Source organism: Chinchilla lanigera, unplaced genomic scaffold (genome assembly GCF_000276665.1).
Source record: "Chinchilla lanigera isolate Chin_1 unplaced genomic scaffold, ChiLan1.0 scaffold00077, whole genome shotgun sequence".
In the NCBI taxonomy this organism is placed as follows: domain Eukaryota; kingdom Metazoa; phylum Chordata; class Mammalia; order Rodentia; family Chinchillidae; genus Chinchilla; species Chinchilla lanigera.
Genome location: NW_004955478.1, coordinates 4,468,411 through 4,486,200, shown reverse-complemented (window position 1 = coordinate 4,486,200; position 17,790 = coordinate 4,468,411). Strand labels below are relative to the sequence as shown.

Below are 17,790 nucleotides of genomic sequence, written 5' to 3'. Positions count from 1 at the left end.
GTTAAACCGCTCACGCTCAGGGCGCTTCTCAAACCCACGGCCTGCTGAGCAACCACCAACAGGCAACCCCAGCGGGGCCCCGGGGGAGCCAGGACCCAGGCGGGCTGCCCCGCCCCCGCGAGGGCGGGCGCGAAAGGACGCAGCGGCGGCGGCGGCGGGAGCTGCGAGCTCTTTAGCGGCGCTCGCCCCGCGGCGGCAGGCGGACTACTGCGCCTGCGGGCCGCCTCGCGCCCAGGGGCGTGACGTGCAACTGGGCGGGGCCGGCACGCGGGCCGCCCAATGGGCGTGGCCAGGGCGCCGGGCACGGTGCGCACGCGCAGGGCAGCCCGAGGTCGTCCGGTGGGCGGCTCGGAGGCCCGTAGGAGTGAGGGTGGAGCGGCCCCTGTCAGCGCCTGGCTGGGGCCGCCTGGGCAGGGGACCTCGGTTAGCGAGGCCCGACACGGTCGCGGTCGGTCGGTGGGGAGGGATGCGGAAGTGGGAGGGCCGGCCGCAGCGGAAGCAGCGAGGACTGCGGGGGCGGGTGTCTCCTGGGAGCCAGGCCGGTCCTTAAGAGGCGCCCCGGGGGAGAAAAAGCGAAGCGAGAGACCCCGGGGAGGCCCCAGGCCACGCCCGAGCGGGGACCCGGTCGCGCCTGCGCCGGCCCCAGCCCGAAGTGCGAGTTGCTATGGCAACCATCCGGGTGACGCCGTAGTCTTTCCCGGGAAGTTACGTGCTAGGAGGGACGCGTCCCCGGCTCTGCGCTCATCTGCGCTGCGCCCCCGGCCCCCGCTTCTTGGGCATCTCCACCCAGGGCAGAGCTGGGAGGCTGTAGGAGGCCTCCTGACCCTTCACACTGCTTTTTTTGTATTAGTATGCAGGGACCCTCCGCAATTTTATGGACATGCCGTCCTTGTAAGGTAAAAACTTCAATGGGAGGCTTGCTCCTTTAAAGGTAGGTAGAATACAGGGAGGCCTATCTTGCTTTATGTTTTGTCCTGTAGAAGTCACATTTCAGCCCACGTGTGTGGCGCTGCTGATGATCCTCTGCTCCGCTGAGTTTGGGCGCTTAAAGGCCTTTGATTGGGAATTCTCTGCCACGTATTGAACCCCAGAATTCGGAGATTTAATGAGAACAGACGTTAGCTTAAATTTTCCCTTTAGTTGTCTATCATTAAACTGAAAAAAAAAAAAAATCTAGATAATTAGAAAATATGATAGGATCCAGACAGAGATGTTCAAGTTTTTCCTTTTTTAACTCAGAAAGCCTCGTGGTAGAACATCTGTGTGACCCAGTCAGTGGAAGGATGAAAGCGCTACGCTGGAACACGCTGTGAATGGAAGGGAGCTGTCATTGTGAGCCTTGGCTTTTGATTAGTCATTCGATGTCTTCCCCAGTGAGACATGGCTGAGATGATCGACTTCAGTGGCTGAGATACTCCTGTGGGCCTGCAGTTAAATGACAGAAGTAGGCGCTGACCCTAGTTCTCTTTTTGTTAAACACTGAATATCCTTGAGTCACAGTGGAAAGGATGAGCGTTTTTCATGTGGCCTTAATGAGTCAACTCATAATATTGTGATTATTACCCAGATGACCGAAGAAAACAGGAAACCAGGTCATGCGTAGTCTTAGGGCCGCCACTAGCTTTTATAGTGGGGACAGATTCCATGTGACATGGAAGAATGGATTTAATGATTCTCTTTTCAATTTCTGAGGCACTTCCTCAAGAAATTGATTGGCAGTGGGAAGTCACCCTGAAGGGTGACCATTAATGATCAGTCATTCCAAATCTAGGGAGAAACTAGAGATGCGTGTATGTGAATGACGGGTAAAGTCGCAAGTATGGCTATGCATTGTGTATCTGACTGCTCGGTTTTATTTTTATTTTTTTTCCTTTTGGCAGATGCAGATAGTACGGCACTCTGAACAGACACTCAGAACAGCTCTCATCTCAAAGAACCCGAAGCTTGTATCACAGTATGAGAAATTAGATGTTAGGGAGCAGCGTTTAATGAATGAAGCCTTCCAGCCAGCCAGTGAACTCTTTGGACCCATCACTTTGCATTCCCGGTCAGATTGGATCACCTCCCACCCTGAGGCCCCCCAGGACTTCGAAGAGTTTTTCAGTGATCCCTACCGAAAGACACCCTCTCCAGAGAGACGCAGCATTTATATACAGTCCATCGGTATCTATCTGTAGTCGGATGGTTTGGGTTCGGTGTGCAGTGGTGCTGTTAGGAATGATTTGGGCTATTACCCGCTTCAACTGGGCAGTTTTGAAGATCTTTTTATTTAGTGCGGGGGATTAAACGTAGGGCTTTGTGTTTGCCAGGCAAGTGGTCTATCATTTATGATAATTTTTTCTTTAACTTTTGTTGGCAGCGGTAGAAGTTCTGTAGTCAAACTAACTTAAAAGTGAAGATTTTGGGGCTGGGGATTTAGCTCAGCGGCAAAAGCGCCTGCCTGGGAAGCACAAGGTCATGAGTTCGGTTCCCGGTACCGGAGAAAAACAAAACAAAACAAAAAAAAGTGAAGATTTTATTTCTTTTTAATAAATGTTGCTATGAATGACTGATTAAGGTGTATTGGTGTACTGAAAATTTATACAGTTGGTTTTGGTCTAATTCCAAATGTCTGATGTATGGACTGAAGTGTAAAGACTGATTTATTTATTTGTTTGATTTTGACGTAGATTCTCAAATCGAGTCCAGACCTGCCTTGAATTCATTATGTAGTGCAGGCCTTGAATTCACTGTGTGGCCGAGGCAGTCTTGCTGAATCTTCCTGATTCAGCCTCCTTTGTGCTAGGATTAGAGGTGTGCACCATTGTGTCAGTCTAGGTCTGAATGCTTTAATCGTCTTAAAGTCTGTCTTTAAATTTGCTGCCCTGCTGTAGGCGCTCTGGGAAACACGAGAGTTATCAGTGAAGAGTACATTAAATGGCTCAAGGGCTACTGTGAGGCATTTTTCTATGGCCTGACAGTGAAACTCCTGGACCCAGTTTCTGTTTCTGCGACCAGGTGTTCCTTCAGAGTCAACGATCATACACAAAACCTACAGATCCATGCCGGTGAGCTAAGCCGCTGTATCACATGAACTAAGTCCAGGAAGTATATATTATGTGTGTATACATACGCCCGTACTTTTCTTTTTAAATAGGACATATCCTGAAATTCTTAAAAAAGAAGAAACCCGAAGATGCCTTCTGTGTTGTGGGGATAACAATGATTGATCTTTACCCAAGAGACTCGTGGAATTTTGTCTTCGGACAGGCCTCTCTGACGGATGGTATTTCTTTTTTGACACTGCTGGTGAAAACTTCCTAAAGTTACTATTTGGAGATCTTGAGTGAACAAGAATTTTAACCACAAATAGTTCTGATATTTAAAACTGAATAGTGTTTTCACGGAGGTGTCTCTCATGCTGTGAGGAAGCGTGCTGTTTGTTGATAGACTCTTAAAGGCCTGGATTCCTTACTACCCAGCTCACTTACTGCGGAGTTGGTCTTGAGGTTATAATAATCCCTATTTCATGGAGGTCGTTTATGTGGCAATGCCTAAAACAGTACATAAAGTACCTGACGCATGATTGGCGCTCAGAGCAACAGCTGGTAAATGTAATTCGGGAGCAAGGTGAATTGAACAAATTAAGGATATTTGAAGTGCAGTGTTACCGTTAACACGTGAAATCTTGGCAATTGTCCATCTCTTTTCAAAGTCCTTTTGCATAGATGGAATAGCCTAGACTGGTAAATCAGTGTGCTGCTTTTTCATCCTCTGTGACGACGTTTTCTCCCCTAGAAAAATCGAGTTCAACTTTGGAGATCTAACACACTGCAGCTCCCTGGGAAGGCCTCGTGTTCATACCGGGGGTGGGAAAGGATCTGGAGACAAGTTGTGTTTTAGCTGTTCTTGTGTTTCTTCTTCCCGCTCCTTCATTTTGCTCTTCTTTCTCTCACACAGTCCTCCGGGGTCTAAGACAGGCTGAAAGGGAAACTGACCGGTGAACTGAGACTGTTACTAGTCTGGGACGGGGAGTTAGCGCCAGGGACTGCACGGAGTTCACAGGCTGTCTGCCGTAGGCTGCCTCCGGCTCAGGGTTTAGTGGAGGGAGGAGGCCTTTCTCCAGCACATGTTTCTTTCTACTGGCGGTGAGCGCTGCTCCGTTACCCTCCATTCATTCACACACGCTCTCACACTGGTGAGAGTCTCAAACCATGACCCTCCCGGTGTGCTCTGTAGAGGCTGGGGTCACTAACTGCCTTGCTGACTTGAGAGGAGAATTAGCTTTTTATCAGAGGTTCCCCGCTTTATTGTTAACCCACTAGAGGTGGAAACATTAAAGAGAACTTAAAAATAATTTATTCTACCTACTGCTAGCCAGTTTATCTTACGCATTTGAAGCCATCAGAAAATGTCCTGCCAACCTTTTTATTTTAGCCCCCTTTTTTGGGTAAGTTGAATATTGCATCTGCTAAGACAAAGGTAAAGTAGCAGGATTGATCTGCTGCACTGTCAGATGGTATCATACTACCGGTGACCTTGTTTTCTCAGTGTTTAAAGACAGGTTCTCAATGCTTAAAGACTAGATTCATTTTTCCTTAGCTTCTAGAATGTCATCTTTCCCTAAATTTCAAATATCAGTGTATGAGGTGAGGGTCTTTCTTTTTTAGTAGAGTTGATTTGCATAAACTTACTGTGGAGTGATGTCCTTACCAAAACACATTCCAGGGTTGGGGTGTAGCTCAGTAGCAGAGTACTTGCCTAGCATGGCGAGGCCCTAGCTTTGAGCCCCGTCCTGGAAAAAAGAAAATCATTGTTATGTGAAGAACAGGGAGAAAAGTATAAGTACAAGTGACAGTGTAAGCAAGTTGAGCTCTAAAGCTGCGCCCTATAGAATTGCATCGAACTCCTTGCATGCAAAGACTAGATAACAACTCTAAATGTAATGCAGGAAGTCAGCTACACGGGTGTTTATTCTGGTCACTTACACCAAAATAGAGTTATGCTGTGCTGTAAAAAGTGAGTGGAGGCATGCCTGGCAAGCATGAGGTCCTGAGTTCGATTCCTCATTCCAAAACAACCAAAACAAAAGTAAAAAAAAAGTGAGTGGGGTAGGGCGAGAAGAGGTTTTTGGTCTAAAATCATGGTCCAAAGTAGGGTTCCCAGACCTCTGAGTGGGCAGGGCAGGAGGGAAACCAGCAACCCTTACTGACATGGATCCGTTGGTTTTGTCTGAAAAGAGCAAAGTCATGACTGCCTCTTGTTCATGTGATCATTTTTCATGGTTCCCTTAAGGAGCACTTGATTTAGACTATTCCTTGAGAAAAAGACTTCTTTGAGAGAAGAAATCCTCTGAATCCTCCAATTTCCCTAGAATTTGACCTTAAGTCAACTGAGTTTTCTAGGCCAGGGCAGACTGGATAACATGTGAAGATTTTGACTGGGAAATTGGGGCAGAAGCCTTCCTTTACCTTAGCAAACCCAAAGTGTGTTAGACTGTGTGCACAGTAACGGGCTTGCAGTCACCGACCGAATGTTCCAGCAGGCTGTCTGCTTTCTGGTCTTTCCTTGAGGCATCTTACCCTCATACCTGCTTGTGGGTCCTCTTTTTGTAGGTGTGGGGATCTTCAGCTTCGCCAGGTATGGCAAGGATTTCTATACCTCACGCTATGAAGGTAAAGTGAAGAAGCTCCAGAGGAAATCTTCCGATGACTATTCCATTTTTGATAACTATTATATTCCTGAAATCACTAGTGTCTTACTGCTGCGGTCCTGTAAGGTGAGAAAAAAATCCTATAGTACTTTTTTAAAAAGAAGAGATTTTGAGAGCCAGGCGTGGGGGCACACGTCGGTGATCCCAGCACTCAGGAGGCTGAGGTAGGGGGATCGTTGCGAGTCTGAGGCCAGCCTGGGTTACAAAGTGAGCTCAAGGCCAGCCTGAACTGCATAGCGAGACCCTATCTCAAAAAGACAAAAAAAAAGAAGAAGAAAAGATCTTAGTTCTCTAAATCATACTTCACCAGTCCTTAAGGTAATATTATAAATGAATTTCTATACTTTTGGTAGATATTGCTTGAGAGAAATAATCAACAGTAAACAATTTAATTGGATGTCTTACTGTAGAAATTGACAGTACTGGTGTGAGTTTTTGTCCTGCTAGTACACACACTATACCTTTGCCTTTACTGTTAGTTGAACTCCAGAATCCTGGTGTGTGACGGTAATGGCCTCATTCAGGTGGCCATGATTGTAAGTCCAGCTGCCTTCCTGAGGATTTTGGAGGGGCCTCTGCTTTCCAGCGTCTCAGTGACAAAGGCTTTTTTCTTTGGACTCCCGCTGTCCGAGCTATAATTCTGTGACAGCGCCTGACATATTCCCACCCTGGCTCTTTGAAAGCCCATCTCCCCATTGTCACCTTGCTTCCGAGCCAGAGGCAGAGTTGTAGTTTGGCCAGAGAAGTTCTGCCTTTGCCAGGACTCTTTGTTGGTGTTTGAGAGGTGAATCTCCTAGAATTATGCTTGCAGAGCATGGCCGCCCTGTCTCAGCATCAACTGACGTGTCACCAGCTGCAGATCGTGCTGATGAAGCCTCCTCGCCGCAGTCCTGTGGAATCAGCATCTCTGGGGAAAGAACCCCAGAATCTGAACTATAACCACTGCCATGCTGAGCTAGAGGGGTGTTCACCCAGAGGTGGGGAGTTTGCTGCCAGGGTACCTTTGGCGGTGTCTGGACACCCTCTTCATTGTCACCATTGAAGAGGGGCTCTACTGTTGTTCAGTGGACAGAGGCCAGGGATATGAAAGGGCGCCCCGCAGTGTCCAGGACAGCTCCCTGCAACACAGAATTCACTCCCCAACACGTTAGACAGGTATTGAGGAGGAGAAACTGGTCCAGGGGGAGTAATTAAAGATAGTGAGGAAAGTACTGAGGCATTTGAAGAAAGGAGGGGTTACTGCATCCCTGAAGATCTAGGCAGAGTGAAGTTTGGAGGAGGATGGTTAGGGAGTTGGTTCCACTAACTCTCGTGGAAAAATAAGACAAAGAAGTGATGTGTAACTTGATGGTGGTGTTATAACGCTGCAACGTGAATGTCTTACAGACTTTAACCCATGAGATCGGACATATTTTTGGACTGCGGCACTGCCAGTGGCTTGCATGCCTAATGCAAGGCTCCAACCACTTGGAAGAAGCTGACCGGCGCCCTCTAAACCTTTGCCCTATCTGTTTACGCAAATTGCAGTGTGCTATTGGCTTCAGTATTGTAGAAAGATACAAGGTAAGTTTGGGGGCAGGGCAAAGAAGCGGGAAGTGGTTGCCTAAGTAGCAAACTGACATTTTCTGCTAGGCCCTTCTCTACAGCTATAATTTATCAGAGGAAATTAGCGTAAAGATAAGCAGGAAGCTGTGGTTAGAAGAACAACATGCAAAGAAATAAGCTTAGAAACTTCAGCATGCCTGCGACCATCTTACAGTTCGATGAGAGGTGGTGAAAGAAGTTTCTTTTCTTCATGGCCATTTAGAGAGCTTGACTTCGCAGACCCAATACATACTGGTCTGTGTGGCAGAGTTCACGTTTTAAAGCCGTATCCCTGTGTTGTCTTCCAGGATATGTGATGGAGGGAGGTATGAAGGGAAGGATGTTTTTCTTCAAGGAGGGAAAGGGAAAGTACCTGATCTCAGGTACATGAGTGTTTGCACACAGACGCCCCACACATCCCCATGCAGATCCTATACATTCGTGTCATGGCTTACGGGTGTGACGGTACACCCACGGGACGGCACTTCAGGGTCTGCATCCACGTCATCACATACATATGTCTGCCTGGGCCTCGGTATACACTTACGTGTGTATACATATGCACACTGAGTGAAAAGCATAGCTGAATGCCTGTGGAATACTTGGATTGCAGGAAAGAAGTTACTGTTACCCTGCCACCTTAAAATAAGCAGTATGAGAAATAATATACTTCTTTTTCATCTTCTTTTCTATGCATATTTTTGATCATGATTCACAATTACATTTTGTGTATTTTGATAGATGCTATTTCACGCACTGTATCACAAGTGTGTTTTTTGTCTTTATAGCCATTGTTATCAATGCAGTACCTTCGGGGTAGTACAAATCACAGGTTTAGTTATCTTGATCTAGACACCAGTGTTCTCTTGCCTATAACTCATTTGCTGTGATTTGCTAAAATATGCATGTTTATTTGTTTCTTTTATCTTTGAGACAGTCTCACTATATTTTAGACAATCTCACTGTGGGTCAGGCTGGCCTTGAACTCACTCTGTTGCCCAGGCTGGCCTCAAACTCACAGCAATCCTCCTGCCTCAGCCTCCCAAGTGCTGGGATTATGGCGACGTGCCACCATGCTAAAATAAGCATCTTAAACAAATTTTTCAAAATGCATCTTTTCTGTTTTTAAGGCGCTGGTGAGGTGGATTGATGATGAATCTGCAGACACACCAAGACCAACTCCAAAACATAGTCGTGAGGATAGTGTGAATTTGCCCAAACCTGCGGAAGCCTTTAAGGAATGGAAAGTGTGGATAATAAAATGCCTTGCTGTTCTCCAAAAATAAGAACCTTCAGATAGAAGTAATAAAATAAATACTTGCACTGTATGCTGTCACTGGGTGGAGTACTTTATTGAAATAAAGATCCTCCTGATTCTGTACTGTGTCAGAGTAGCAGAATAGAATCTTAGAAGCAACTAACCAAGCAGGAGGTTAATTTTGAATAATTATCCCATGAACTCTTCTGTCTTACCATCCTGGTCAGGGGCAGTAGTAAGTATATCATTTCCATTTTTCAAATAGGCTTGTCTTAGGCAAGAGCTAGGATTAGCGATAACTGCTAAGTAAATAAATAAAAATCACTAAGTACATCCCAAGGAATGAACCAGCTTCGCCCGCCACAGCCTCCTGCGCTGGCCAGCGTAGTTTTCCAGGGATGCTTCTGTGTTTAGAAGTGATGCTGGCCCCTGGGAGGCCCAGCCATGTCTCGTGTGAGCTCTCTGGGCGCGTGTCTTTGCCAGCTGCGTCCCTCCTTGTCTGTATGCTTTTCTCACTCTCTGGATACCTTACATCTTAATTTTTCTTGCTGTTTACGAGCTTAAACCTGAATGAAACAGTTTGTATCAACACTTTGCAGCTTAAAATAGTGTACTCCGGAGGATATTTACAAGTGAAAATAACAGTGGTACTTAGAGCAGCCTCTGGTAGTGGGTGTTGTATTGCAGTCCTCGCCTACAATGGATGAGTCATTTATGACAAGTCTCACAAATTATTTGCAGTGGCGTTTATGTTTGTGAAGTTACACGTTCTGCAGGATTACGGCAGGTTTCAGGGTTATTTCTATAATGCCTTTTTCCGTTTTTTGCATTGTGTAGTGTTTGGCAGAGAGTGTACAATGGGTGTACCTGTCAGGATGCCAGGAGTGCCCGTGACAGCCTGTCAGGCTGTGACATCGCCGTTGCCATGGCAGCGAGCAGATTGACAGCCTCAGCCTTGACAAACCACCTCTGCCAGAGCAATATATCCCAGAAATGTGGCAATCACAGTGTGTCATCTTACAGGGTACCAGGGAGTGACGGTATCTCCCACTTCCTGTCTTACCTGCACGCTGAGGTAATGTTTTTGTAGTTTTAAACCTAAATTCTTTGTGTTGTATGTAGTATGATTTAAGGCATGTTTTATAACTCAATCAGTGGTTTCCTTTAGTTTCACTCTTCTTTTTAAATCCCTTTCAGTCACTTTACAAAATAATAGTTTGCTATTAAAATTAATTAGAATCCTTGATCATTTAATACTGAGAAGAAACAGATGGAGCATGGATTATTACGGATTATGTTCATGAGCTTTATTTCCTCTGAATCATGTGCTTTAAAATAATCTATCCTTTTACATTTTCTTATGTAATAAGTATAATTTTAGTTCCGTGAGCATTAGTCAAACTGGGGATATAGCTCAGTGGCACAAGTGCCTGCCTGGCAAGCGCAAGGTCCTGAGTTTGATTCCCGGTACCAAAAAAAATAAAAAAAATAAAAACCTAGGAGGACTCAGGTATGCCTAGGTCAGTAAATCAGAGTTACAGTTATTTAGCTAGATACAGAGTTCATCTGTGCAAATCACTTCTTAAAAATTGGGCTAAACCTTTGTGTACTACACTATGTAATGAGCATTTACCTTGCAATTTTAAGTAATTGTCTTCTTAGGGTTATGTTAAAAATGCAACTTGTCTACTGCAACTAAATTTTATCCACTGTAGTGAAATCCTTAGTTTTTAGAAACGATTTCCCTGACCACAAATCCAAGCAAATTCCTGCAAACCCTGAATGAATGAGACAGTGAATTGGTAAGGAGAGTGATTGTCTGGGGTCTACGCGTCACCTTAAAACTATGTGACTTTGAAATGCCGCCCCTGTGTGCCAGGGTCTCCTTCCTCAGCTTTTGCCGAATTCGTAGCATCTCTCAAGACGAGGTTTGACATGTCAGTGCACAAAAACTCCTAGTGGAGAGGGTTCAACAGGACTGGGCAGCGGTTGTCCGTCTTTGTGTCCCGCCTGCTTTCTGATGCTAAGTTCCCCTGACAGCGGTGCTTTTTAAAATTTCAACCGCTGCAGGGAACAGACCGCGGGACAGCTTGCTTTCCGGAGCCAAAATGCGAAAATCCGAGCAGGCAGCGGCGAGACTGCTATAGCTGGCCCTGCGCGCGGGCCTTCCGGGACCAGGAAGCGCGTCGCTGCCCGGGTGCGGGCTCGCGGGACCTGCAGCTGCCGGCAGCTGGCGCGCCACCTGTTTCCGCCCCGGGACTTCCCCGGCGGGCTCGTCTGCAGCTCGGCCCGGGCCGGGGACCAAGCGCAGCCTCCCCCACGGCAGCCTCCTGCGCTGCCAGCCTTGGGGAGGCGTGGGCGACAGCCTCGTGTGCGTGCTGTGAGCACGGCCTTGAAAATCAGGATGGCGATGGCCGCCGAGCAGTGTGAGTGCAACCAGTTCTCCCTACAGCATTTACGAAGTGCGTCGTTTGAAAGTTTGAATCTTACTTTCTAGATTCTGATATCTAAAATCTAGCGCAACACTGTCCAGTAGAAATGTAAGACAAGCCACGTGGGGCAGTTCTAACTTTTCCAGTAGCCTCATTAGCAAATGCAAAAGGCAGGTAGAATTAATTTCAATCGCATATTTGATTAACTAGAATGCACCAAAAACATTATTTCAAGCCAGGCGTGGTGGCGCACACCTGTAATCCCAGCACTCTGGAGGCTGAGGCAGGAGGATCGCTGGGTGTTAGAAGGCAGCCTGCGCTACATTGTGAGTTTAAGGCCAGTTTGAACTGCGCAGCAAGACCCTGTCTCAAAAAGACAAAAACAAAATATTATTTCAACATGTATTCAATACAAATATTGAAATAATTTATATTAATTTTTAATATCAGTTCTTTTAAGACCGGTGTGTATTTCACATAGCCCATCTGTCTTTGGACTGACCATATTTCAGGTGCTCAGCCCAGTGTGGCTTGTGACTTGTCTGCTGGAGAGTGCAGCTCTAGATTACTACCAGTCTCTAGTCTGCCTGGGAAGATGTGTCCCTGAAATTCAGCGGAGAGGAGAGAGGCTTGTTCAAGAAAAGGGACGTGCAGGCACAAGGGCCTCTGAAATCGACGTTGATCGGGTTTTCCATCCTACTGTTCTTCCCTGTTACAGATTTTTTTTTAAACTTTCCCCCTCATTGCAAGGGCCAGAGCTATTTCCTTTAGATGCATTTTCATGTTTGGAAAGCAAAGTTATAAAGTGGTAATAGTATGGAAATAGTTCCATTCATTTGCAGATGCGCAAGCAAGCCCTGGCCAGCTAAGCTTGTGTGTAGTTAAACCAGCGGCAGATTTAAGATCCAGTCTCACTTGTTCCAATGTCCGGTTCTGCACTGTTTTTTACTATGTTACACGAGCTTGTGGAATGACCCAGCTGGAAACCAATCCACTTTGTTCATACTGTTTATAAAAGGGCTTATGAGATTAAACTTTCAATTTCTTTTCTTGTGAAGTGGGGGTACAGAGGTGGGATGATGGGAGAGGAAAAAAAAAAAAAAAGAGAGGTACAATATTCAGAAAAGTACCTGCTATCGGTTGAGGGATTTAAAAATGCACCGTGGAAAAAAATAGCACTCATGGGTTAGGGGTGTAGCTCCGTGGTAGAGTGCTTGGCCTTGATGCCTGAGGCCTGAGTTCGACTCCTAGCCCTGTAAAACGAAAACAAAAACAGCCGTAATTTCAGAATAGCTAGTGGCAGGGTTTTGACGGTTCTCCACAAAAAGAAATGATAAATGGCTGGGGTGATAAGTTGTATCCCATAAATATGTACAATTACTATGTGTCCATTACAGATAAAAATGTTTTTAAAAGGGCTACTGGGAAAAGGTGAAGTTAAAACAAAATCTGTCTGGGCAAGGTGTTAAAACTCACAGCCCTTATTCCCGTACTTGGCCCTGTGTTACCTTCTTCCCTCCGTTTTGTTCAGTCTCTTTTCACAGGTTAGATTTTGTCCTGAGAGCTGACACCGTCGTAGTGGAGACTCCTGCTGGCCTCTCTGAGACCTGGGGCCCACAGGCCCTGACACAGATTTGGAGCCGTTAGTACCATCTCCTAGTTTACAGCAGACCCAGTCTTTTCAGCCCCGTTGGTGAACAGATGCTTTTGTTTTTCCTCTTAGGTAAGGGAGGGGATGGTGAGAAGTAATGCACTCATTCATTCATTCATTCACATGTTCGATACTATGTATGCAGTACCACTTACTAGCGCTAGGCCCTGCCCAACACTTTGGGGTGTAACAGGAGTGAACAAAACTTCACCGTCTGAATATACCAGTGCAAGAGGCAAGCAAATAATCAAGGAGCAAGCAAATGCTTTTCTAACATAACGTCAGAGTAAAGAATTTGGAGCTGGGTGTGGTGATACACACTCCTTACGCCAGCACGGAGGGAGGCTGAGGCAGGATGGGAAGTGCCCTTAAGGCGACTTAGCAGGAACCTGCCTCAAACAAATATTAAAAAAGTCTGGGGCTGTAGCTCAGTGGTAGATGGTCCTCGTGTTTGATCCCCAGTGCCTGCCCCCCACCCCCGCAAAAAAAAACAGAGAAAAAAATCTTACTATCTTGGATAGGACAGTCTCTTTGGTCTTCCACAGGCAGTGATATTTGGAAGTGACCAAGTGAAAAGGTCACACCATCTCCACATCTAGGGGAAGGAGGTGTCCGCAAAGAGATGAGACCCATGCCTTAGGGCAGGAAGAACGAACCAGGGAACGGTAAGATCACCAGGGAGGCCAGTGTAGCTGGAGCAAGGGAAAAGTAACAGCATCTGGCCGTTCGCTCGGGTCCATCGCTAAGGATTTCTGTCTGTTTTGTGCCAGAAAACCATCCCCGGTGCTGTGCGGGGAGTGAAGGAGGCATGGTGTGTAGCAGGAGTGGAAGCAGGCAGACAAGCTGGACGATTATTGTAATAATCCAGTTAAGATGATACAGGCTTGGAGCAGGGTAAGGTGGAGCTGGCCAAAGCTCTTGGGTTCTGGATATATTTAGAAAGGAGAGTTGATAGCACTTGTGGGTTGGAGCAGAGGCCAGAGTTCCTCTGAGGACATTTCATGCTGGAGATGCCTGGTTGACCTCTACCTGCTGCACATGGGCATTTTCAAGGCCGGAGAGCTCAGGGGCAAAGTTGGGACTAAGACCGAACGGGCATCCGTGCAGAGGAGGTGTATCGCTGTACTGGGGACTGAACCCAGGAATTTCATGCCGAACGGTATTTCCAGCCCTTAATTTTTTTTCTTTTTAAATTTAGAGACAGGATCTCAGTAAGGTGTTATGTTGCCCAGGCTGTGCTTGAACTTGAGATCCTCCTGCTTCAGCCTCCCAGACTTCTGAGATAACAGTTGTGTGTCACCACAGAGGAGTTTCTTAAAGTTCTGGTTGAATTCTAGGGGAGAGAGCTGCTAGGGGAGCCCGCGTGGTTGTTTTCTTGAGTTATTGGAAAGGCATAAATGATCTAAACATGTGACCACAATGTGTATTTTCTCCCAGTAAGCAGTGTTTTTGGAGCATCCGGCTTCCTGTCCAATTTCTCTGCCAGGGTCCATAGGCGCTGAGGTCATTTTGATTTGGGTCTGAGTGTTCGTGTGAAAAGCAAAGGTGCGAGTTCTCGTGGCACCCTTCCTTGTCCTGTGCCTGTAGAGTAATTATCGAAACTGAACGCCAGGGGGACCTAGTTTCCTTTCTTATGCCTCTGTGCATGGCCCACCTAAGGGATGTGGTTATCCAATTTTAGGACACACATCTGTATTAAGGATAGATCTGAAGACAAGGTGTGCTTCTCTTCCCTCAATGCAAAGTATACTTATAGGTGTGGTCACTGAGAATGTACTACATCCAAATTGTCTTTACATTGGCTGTTTTAAGTAATGCTCATAACCATTTAAAATTTTAAATGCAATGGCTTCTAAACTCTAGATCCTTACTAGTGAATCCCATGTCTGGATATGGGGGGGATACAAGGATCATGATAATTTTGACAGAATATTTGGAGTGGAGTATGGAAATCTAAATGTAATAAATACTTCTAGGTGACTTGAATTTGGATCGTTGAAACCCAGACTTAGAATGTATTTCCCAGATGAATGTAGTGGTACGTGTCTGTAATCCTAGCACTCTGGGAGGCTGGGGCAGGAGGATTGAAAGTTTGCGTCCAGCGGGAGCAATTTAGCAACTTTTTTGGTCTCTAAAAAGATGCTGGGGATGTAGTTCAGTGGGAAGGTTAATCCCTAGTAGCACAAAAATGAAAGAGGAAAAGAAGGAAGGAAGGAAGGAAGAGAAATAAAGGAAGGGAGAAAAGAAAGAAAGAAAGAAAGAAAGAAAGAAAGAAAGAAAGAAAAAGAAAGAAAGAAAAAGAAAAAGAAAGTCAATGCATTTTTATCATCTGTTATTAAGCTCAAAGAAAAGCAAATAAGTGCGTAAAAGCTACGTTACATTTTTGTTTGTTTTTTGAGAAAGGGTCTTGCTGTGTATTCCATGCTGGCCCTGAACTTACTATGCTAGCCCAGGCTGGCCTTGAATTTGTGGCAGTGCTTCTGCCTCAGATTCTTGAGTGGTGAGATTAAAATTGTGCACCACCAGACCTGGTTACATTAAACATTATTGGAGTATAAAATTTGATAACGTTGTGAAAAGGGTTAGAAACACTGAATCAATTAAGGATACATTTGTCTTAAAAGGGCTATGATCTTAAATTTTTTATTTTTAAAAATTAATTAATTTATTTATTTTTGGTTTTTCTTTTTGAGACAGATTTTCACTATATAGTCCAGGCTGGCTTTGAACTCACTATGTAGCCTAGGCTGGCCGTGAACTTGTGGCAATCCTCCTGTCTCACCTCCTGAATGCTGGGGTTACAGGTGAGCATCACCATCCCCAGCCTTTAGCTCATTTTAAAAACTGGAATAATTGTACTTTAGGGGATGGAAGTAACCTACATCCATACCCAAACAAAACATTATTATTATTATTATTATTATTATTATTATTATTATTATTTTATTATTTTTTTTTTAGACAGGGTTTCACTATGCAGTTCAGGCTGGCCTCGAACTTGCTGTGATCCTCCTGCCTCAGCTTCCCCAGTGCTGGGATTACAGGCATGCACCACCACGTTCAGTTAAAGTAGAATCTCTTTCATTATAAAAAGTAAAAAAGGGGGCTGGGGATTTAGCTCAGCGGCACAGCGCCTGCCTGGCAAGTGCAAGGTCGTGAGTTCAATTCCTGGTACCGGGAAAAAAACCAAAAAAAATAAAAAAATAAAAACTGTTAATTAATTAACAACTATCTGGGTGTGATAGCATATGCCTGTAATTCCAGCACTCTGGGAGGCTGGGCAGGAGTATCACAGATTTGAGCTCAGCCTGGACACTTAGTGATACTTTGTCACAAAAAAAAAAAAAAAGAAGAAAGTAAGTGGAAAAAAAACAACAACAAGCCTGGACATGTAGCTAAGTGTGAAGGCCCTGGGTTCAATCTCCAGTAATGCAATAACCACCAACTAAAATAAAAATAAAATAAGTAAATGTGCTATTTCCTGTCTGATCATTCCTGTCTTTGGCAGCTATGATCTAAGAGTGACTTGGACCATAACTCTACTTTCATATCAGTATGCACTTTCCAGAGTTGTAGTACAGACCCTTTCCAGAGCTGCAGACAGGTGGAACAGGGGCCAGAAACTGTGGTCCACAGGCCAAAGCTGGTCTACCACCCATTTTAAAAATTGTATTCAAGCTAACAATGGCTTTAACATTTTCATGTAATTTAAAAAAAAAAAAAACCAGAAGAGTATTTAATGTGTAATAATGTTTATACTTTTTTGTTTTTTTTTTTTTTTTTGAGACAGGGTCTTGCTGTGAAGTTTAGGCTGGACTTGAACTCACTATGTAGCCAAGGCTGGCCTCAAACTCACAGCAATCCTCCTGCCTTAGCCTCCCGAGCGCTGGCATTATAGGCGTGCACCACCATGCCCAGCTATACAATTTATTTGTGTGTGTGTGTGTGTGTGTGTGTTTGAGACAGGGTCTTGCTGTCCAGTTCAAGCTGGCCTTGAGCTCACTATGTAGCCCAGGCTGCCCTTGAACTCACAACAATCCTCTTGCCTCAGCCTTCTGAATGCTGGGATTATAGGCGTGCACCACCATGCCCAGCTATACAATTTATTTGTGTGTGTATTTGTGTGTGTATTTTTGAGACAGGGTTGTGCTATCCAGGTCAAGCTTGCTTTGAGCTCACTATGTAGCCCAGGCTGGCCTCGAACTCACAGCAATCCTCCTGCCTCAGCCTCCTGAGTGCTGGGATTACAGGCGTGCACCACCACGCCTGGATCCAGCTATACCATTTAAATTTTAGCATCCATAGTAAAATTTTACTGGAACATAGGCATGCCTGTTCACGTACATATTATATATGGCTGCTTTTGACCTGTAATGGCAGAGATGAATCGTTTCCACAGTGACCTCATGACCTGTAAAACCTTCCACATTTACTCTTTGCACCTTTATAGAAAAAGCTTGCCCACCCCTGGCCTGGAGTCTGTGCTGTTTACTTAGAGGTTAGGAAAATTTGTAGGACTATTCGATAACTGAATTTAGATAGTTGTGTTAGTTAACGTTCCCTCATGGTGACAAAATGCCTGAGATAGGAGTTTTAAAAGGTGGAGAGATGGATTGTTTTGGTTCTTGGTTTCTGTCCATGATCACCTGGCCATGTGGCCTTGGGCCTGTGGCAAGGCAGAACATGGCAGCCAGGAGCACCTGATGGAGCAGAATTGCTCATCTCATGGTCAGGAAGCAAAGAGAGAAGACGGGAGGTAGGGCCCAGTGTACCATGGAAGGGCACCCCCAAATGCCTCTCAAAGATTCCATCATCTCCTAGTGGGGCCACAGCCAAGACTTCAACACAGGGCCTTTGGGGTCATTTAAAATCAAACCTTAACAGTAGCCTTAACTTTTTGTCCTTCCTACTCTCCGTAGGCTTCCTCTGTGGCTTCCATATCACTTCATGGATGTTACTTTTCATTAAGAAATAATTAAGTTCAACCACTTCTTGTATTCTCAGGTCACTGCTTAGTTGAAAGTATTCTCCTTCACTTGACTATACTGTTAAATTTGTATTTCCCTCTCCTGTTTTCTATTATTAATACTTCCCTTAAATTATGTAGTTATTTTCTAAGGTGCTTTCAGTAATTTGTAGGAAGGTGTTATGGTTTGTATCTTGATGGCCCCTC

The 17,790-nt window shown here is 45.3% G+C and overlaps 2 protein-coding genes across 13 annotated transcripts in view; both read left to right on the top strand.

The window, feature by feature from the left end:
- The first annotated feature begins 282 nt into the window (after positions 1-282).
- Amz2 (archaelysin family metallopeptidase 2) lies at positions 283-8,604 on the top strand. Of its 6 annotated transcripts, none has more exons than XM_013503247.1 (9): positions 313-423; positions 851-896; positions 1,240-1,444; positions 1,881-2,163; positions 2,874-3,047; positions 3,137-3,265; positions 5,595-5,758; positions 7,079-7,255; positions 8,407-8,604. In XM_013503247.1, exons 3-9 carry the CDS (start codon positions 1,436-1,438, stop codon positions 8,560-8,562), a joined length of 1,092 nt encoding a protein of 363 aa, XP_013358701.1. In that variant the 5' UTR covers positions 313-423; positions 851-896; positions 1,240-1,435; the 3' UTR covers positions 8,563-8,604. The 6 variants fall into 6 exon arrangements, with proteins under 6 accessions (XP_013358702.1, XP_013358701.1, XP_013358703.1 ...); XM_013503249.1 differs by having other exon boundaries at positions 851-931; positions 1,240-1,332; XM_013503246.1 differs by having other exon boundaries at positions 851-931.
- A 2,037-nt stretch (positions 8,605-10,641) lies between these two features.
- The window catches only part of Arsg (arylsulfatase G), a 148,891-nt gene continuing 141,742 nt past the window's right edge, over positions 10,642-17,790 (top strand). For 3 of the 7 annotated variants that reach the window (XM_013503204.1, XM_013503203.1, XM_013503202.1), the window contains exon 1: positions 10,642-10,960. The gene's annotated coding sequence lies outside the window, so the exon portion shown is untranslated. Of the gene's footprint in view, positions 10,961-12,670; positions 12,690-17,790 lie in introns of those variants that run through there. The other 4 variants (XM_013503199.1, XM_013503205.1, XM_013503206.1 and 1 more) reach the window with 4 other exon arrangements.

What these genes read in the sequence shown, in the direction of transcription:
- Amz2 (XM_013503248.1), top strand. An exon ending in ACAGGCCTCTCTGACGGATG is followed by an intron (nt 3,266 to 5,594) that starts GTATTTCTTTTT and finishes CTCTTTTTGTAG; the next exon opens with GTGTGGGGATCTTCAGCTTC. An exon ending in TACTGCTGCGGTCCTGTAAG is followed by an intron (nt 5,759 to 7,078) that starts GTGAGAAAAAAA and finishes AATGTCTTACAG; the next exon opens with ACTTTAACCCATGAGATCGG.